The 6,000-nt window shown below is 37.2% G+C and overlaps 1 protein-coding gene across 1 annotated transcript in view; it reads right to left on the bottom strand.

Annotated features, from left to right (window-relative positions):
* Window positions 1-4,803: 4,803 nt before the first annotated feature.
* The window catches only part of LOC149287845 (EMILIN-2-like), a 53,487-nt gene continuing 52,290 nt past the window's right edge, over window positions 4,804-6,000 (bottom strand). The window contains exon 13 of the mRNA XM_089492437.1: window positions 4,804-5,138. Coding sequence (XP_089348563.1) covers window positions 4,804-5,138 — 335 coding nt within the window. The remainder of the gene's footprint in view (window positions 5,139-6,000) is intronic.

Below are 6,000 nucleotides of genomic sequence, written 5' to 3'. Positions count from 1 at the left end.
TCCAACGAACCTTCAGCATTCACCCTCCCTCCCAACATTCAAGAGAAAAATCTCAATACCAACTTCTTCAGAGAAGCTGCGCCATCTTAGCTGCTAGAACGTCCCTGTTACTGATATAGCCCCACACTACCTCTCACCTTTTTCTGTGCCTTATGTTTGTCTTCACCCTTTTCCCTCAAGATTATAAACTAGAAAGCAGGACCCTCTCCACCTAGTGTCTCTGTTTGTCTTAGTCTGTCAATTCTCATCTTGTCATAACCCTTGAATATATGTATTGTATTAAGCGCTGCATAAATTGTTGGCGCTATATAAGTAAAAGATAATATTAATAAACAAAATAAACTGTATCAGTAGGTGGAATGAACCCCTATAGGGATCCTAAAAATGGTAGAAAGGTTGGCGAATATTTGTAACATTACAAAATCTAATTTTTTTCCATCTACTTCTTCATCACCATATGTTTCCACTTCTTTGTATTGTCTTTGCTCAGGATTTATGCTGATTCTGGTAAAGATAAGAGAAATTATTTGTCATACTTAATATGATGAAAAGTGTGTGTGGATTGCAGAGCTAAGCATTACTGGTCATTGCGAATGTAAAAATGACAGCATTAGTTGGATTTTCTCCATACATGGCATTATGATCCATAAGTGGTCATGAAAATCTTATAATGCTACTATGGGGAATGTGTAAGCGGCCCCAGAACATTATGGTTTTATACTTACGCACATGCGACCAGAGCCGGCCTTAAGTGTTCCGGCGCCCTGTGCGGACTACTCCTGTGGGACCCCCCTATCCCAAAAAATGAAAGGAAAAAAATCTTGTCACAAAACTCCCCTTTCTCACTATCTACCACCTCTGCCCCATCTCACTGCCCCCCCCTCTGCCCCATCTCACTGCCCCCCCTCTGTCCCATCTCACTGCTTCCCCCCTGCCCCTTCTAAATGCCTCCCCCCTGCCCCTTCTAACTGCCTCCCCCCACCCCTTCTAACTGCCTTCCCCCTGCCCTTTCTCACTGCCTCCCCCCCCTCTGCCCCTTCTAACTGCCTTCCCCTCACCCCCTCTCCCTACTTATCATTATCTTTACTTACCTTTACTTACATTATATTTTCTGTCACTATAGTGTCTTGAAAAGAGTTAAGTCGTAAAACACTGAAAGGTTAATATATGACACTTTTGGGTCCTTCTGTGAGTTTACAGCAGTTTATAATAAATGCCATTTAATCCCTGGAACACATTCCAGTTTTCAGAAGCACCTATTAACACTCATGATTGCTTTTTGTTTGCATTAGGCATATGTTTCTGAGAACCTAGGAAGTGTATACCAACTAACATACTGTGAATATGTCTCCTTGGAGACTACACGCAGAGTTTTATATACTCTTTGGGTATTATATCACACCGCTGATTTATTGCTTTGAATTGGCTAATTTCTGCTTTACAGGATATGTCCTGGTATTTTATATATTATCGCAGACACACAATCATTTAACGTATAGTCTGCAGGAAAAGCTGAAGAGTTGGTCTAATGCAAATGGTATCCTTTGTACGGCATTAATTCAACACTTCAATGTATACTCTTCAATCATATTGTAGTCAGGAGACACATCACAATAAGAATGTGTGGGCCAAATTCAAAGACCCAACAAGTTCTGTTTGAAAAAACACCACTAAATTGTAGCCGCTGTAGTCTCAACTCCCAGGGAACACAGTCAAGGAACATGCGCCAACTCCTCACAACAAATGCTACTCAATAAAAATTCACTGCTTTCCAGAGTAGATCAAAGCTTATATCCATCCTATTGAGAACGAGACAATTTAACACTTTGGTCCAACGAAGCTCAATGACTTAAAATCTGTTCTGTCCAAATATCCTTGAAACTAAAAAGCAAACATATGAATAGTTTTTCATTCAAATACTTATTTCCCTTAATATGATTTTCACCAAATAAGATTCTGACATGATTCTTCCAGCATGAGTCCCATAAAACACTGAAAGAAAAACAAGTTTTAAAATTAAAACGTAATGCTGGCATGTATGGTTTTGGGAACTTCAGTTTTAGGAGGAAATCTTAAGACTTTTTCATTCATTTTTGGAATGATGCTGACTTGGGAACATTTCAAAAGGTTTATGCTCACATTTCTACGACTGGACTACGATTAAAATTGGCTCTGTTACTTCAAGGCCAGCTGCCAATAAAATGATGTACGTGGAGGCACCCCCTAGATGGACGGACAGACAGACACACACACACGGACTGAATGTGCTGTACGAGAGATAGCAAAAGTAGGTGAGTGTCAATTAGTCATCAGCTGGCCACCCCAGGCCTGGTCTTTTCCATGCTTGTGTTAGACCCAAAAAGCACACAACCTTCCCCTTTGGAACCATGTTGGTTATTTGATGATAGTAACTGTACTGAGCATTCGGTTTTCTTTTTGCTTTCTACTTTAACACTATTTGGAATAGGTTAGATGTATAACCAAGCAAAACATATCCAAGGATAAAGTGTCTCACGTAACAAAACAATTCAGTTATAGTATATCATTTTAATTAGAAAGAGCATATCATACCCAAACACTGACAAAAATATAGTGACATCACAATTTTAGAGAAATATAGAGCATATTTTCTGCTTTTGGTTGTTACACATATAACTGCACATACAATGAATGGGCAGCAAACAATATCTGGCAGCGTGAGTACTGAGTGAATGGAAATAACAGCTGTTATTCATTTATGCAGATGTGATAGAGGATGGGAAAGCATCCGTACAATGATTGGACCACATTGCCTATCAAGCTTTCATGATAAATATCATTCCAGAGGATATGAGGATTTACTTCACTGAGATTGTTATAGATGAGTGGAACAGACTTTCAGTAGGTGTTGCATGTTAACAAAGTGTATTGAATTGGCATACGGCTACATGCACGGGTTATGCATTAGGCTATCCTAAATACAAGGCAGGACCATGGACTGAATGTGGTTTGGTTTGTTTATTGATATAAAACGTCTCTTATCTGCAGAGGCATACTGGTCCAGGGTGTAATTGCCACCTTGGTCAGTTCTAATTCTTAACAGAAGCAGAAAGTCAGTGGGTCCATGTAACATACCGTTATGTGAACATACAGTAACATAATGGCCAGTCGCACAGCGTGCAAGCTGCTATGAAGGCAAGGTAAGTGTGTATGAGTGTGTGTTATTGTGAATGAATGTAAAAGTATGTTAGTTAAGGTGGGACATGGACTGGGGGGGGTGACTAGGCTTGCCAAGTAGGTACCAATCCTCTGCTTACCTGTACATTACTTTCTACACTAACTAGAAATGTTTGCCACCCACCTCAAAGATACCACATGTTTATAACCTAATAAAAATAACTCAAAGTATGGGTGTTATGTACAGGGGATGTTAAATTTGTCATTATATTGGTTACTATGGTGACTGCACCCTTTTACCACTTCACGCTATAGCCATTTATGCATAAGCTCTTAATTAGATGTAGTGCAGTTGACATATTTCTACTTTTGTCTATATAAGAATATATAAAAATCTATATAAGAATCTGAGTGAGAAGCCGATTGATTTGTTAAAGATATGTGACCTTATCCCTGGCTGCACAAATACAGTTCCTGAATAGACTCCTGTCACATTTAAATACAAAGTCCAATTCGATTAGATTAATTTAAAACATTCACAATTCAATCAAAGAAAAAAAACTTTAAAAAAAGCATTTGTGTTCACCACTGGCTCATCGCTATACCAGTAAGCACGATAAAGTGAGTATTAATAAAATATACAGTATAACATGGCTCCTTTACAGTAACCGTATACAGTAATTATTTTCTGGAATAAATTATACATTATTATTATTATTATTACACAACTATTTTTGGATGTTGTAGTCTTTAAAAATGTTTCCTTTATGGCTTATAGTTTGCTCCCCTTCTGAGAAGCCACATGCAGCCGCAATTTGTATTTTATACCAGATATATGCAAAAGAAGATAAGTCTGAATCTGCTTGCCCAGTATGTGCAGATGTCCGGGGGTATCTGACAGCTTTCTGAGAGAAGCAACACTGAATTAAAAGGGACGGTATACATAGCTGTGGGAAAAAAAATAATAAAAAAAAAAAATAATATATATATATATATATATATATATATATAGTTACTTGGAAAAAGCTAGTCAATGCACCAACATTAAAAGGTGATAAATGTAAAACACATACCAGAAATTAAATTTTGGACCCACGAAAAGCAAAAACAGTGGAAAATACAATTCTGAATATTCATTTTCATCGGTAAAAATAATAACTGTTTGCAAAAATAACAGCAATGCCTGGGATCATTATATAAAAAAAAAGTTTCACAAAAGGATTTTTCAAAACCACTTCACAAAGCTATAGAAAACATTTTTATATAGCTGTTTTTTGGAAATCATTAGTCAAATGGAATCCTAAAATTAAATAATGGCCAAAAAATAAAATCCATAAAAATATCAAATTATGGATCCTGAGATTACAAACACAGGATGACATCAATTTCCGTAGCCTACTAACAAAAGAGATCCGTGATAAAAATAATGTTTTTTGCTAAACTAAGAGCAGTGCTCAAGATAATTATTATAGAAAACAAAGGTGAAAATGACCTGAAAGCATTTTAGCATAGTGAGAATATTAGCGGGTACAAATTAAATCCTATACCCGTTCACAAAAGAAATATATATATAGGTAAATCATATATATTAACACTCCAACAAGAATTGCATAGCATCATTCGTGAATGTCTTTGTTAAACAGTGTGTTAGCTCTCAGAAGAATAAGGATATAAAAAGATGCCACTAAAAGTAGAGTACATCTCATCAGAGTCTGATTGGGCAAGTTTGCCTCCTGTTAGCACGATGCTGACTTCGTCGCCAACCTTCAGGTGCAGAATGAGATTGAAAGTTCCCACTCCTCCACACGTTTGCCTAGAGCCGATTCTGTGATATTCCAGAAGCTCTTTTCTGTAACCAGATGTGTCCATCTGTGCTACACTGACATTGGACACCGACAAAACAGCTTCTACATGAATATTTTGCGCAGAAGTGAGGACCGCCGTGATCATGTAACGTCCTTCGATGGGAGCTGTAAAAATACCTTTTGGGAATAAGAAAAAAAGGGGTTAGTCATAACTGACATGGCAACTTTAAATTACAATATACATGGTCTACGTTGCAGAAAAATCACTTGAACAGTTTACTGCTTGCGCTGAGATGATGGTAGATCAATGGAACAGCCTTTCAGCAGAAGTAGTAGAGTTTAATGCAGTAAGGGAAAATGTATGGTATAGGCGGACTATCCTGCATATAAGACAAGCCCATGTACGGTTATAGCAGGGCCAGTCTTAGTCCACAGGCAACTGCTGTGGACTATTGCATTAACCCCTTCGTGACAAAGGCTGATTTTACTTTTTGTACCCTTCGTGACAACGGCCGTTTTAACATTTCTGCGCTGCTCGTGTTTAGCTGTAATTCTCTTCTTTCCCGTTTACTGAACCCACACACATTAGATATAGTTTTTTTCAGGACAAAAAGGGCTTTCTTTAGATGACATTGTTTTGATTGTATCATATTATTTACTATTAAAAAAAGTATAAAATATGGTGAAACATTTAGAAAAAAATGACTGTTTCTAACTTTTAGTTGAAAAAACTTTTATTCATCTATAAAAGGTAATAAAAAAACCTGCTAAATAGATTCTACTATTTGTCCTGAGTTTAGAAATACCCAATGTTTTTATGTTTTTTTGCTTTTTTCTGCACGTTATGGAGCAATAAGTACAGGTAGCGTTTTGCTATTTCAAAGCCATTTTTTCCAAATCTGGTAATTCTTCCCCCCATGTGCCATTTCGGGTATCTTTGTCATATAGTCATATATTTTTGAAAACTAGACAGCCCAGGGTATTCCAAATGCTAGTATTTTAACCCTTTCCAAGCACTTATACTACCATCAGCCTTTGT

Source organism: Sceloporus occidentalis, unplaced genomic scaffold (assembly GCF_023333645.1).
Source record: "Sceloporus occidentalis isolate IW3139 unplaced genomic scaffold, rSceOcc1.0.p SCAF_56, whole genome shotgun sequence".
NCBI classification, from domain to species: Eukaryota; Metazoa; Chordata; class Lepidosauria; order Squamata; family Phrynosomatidae; genus Sceloporus; species Sceloporus occidentalis.
The sequence above is the reverse complement of the archived record's forward strand: the minus strand, read 5'-3'. Positions and strand labels throughout refer to the sequence as shown.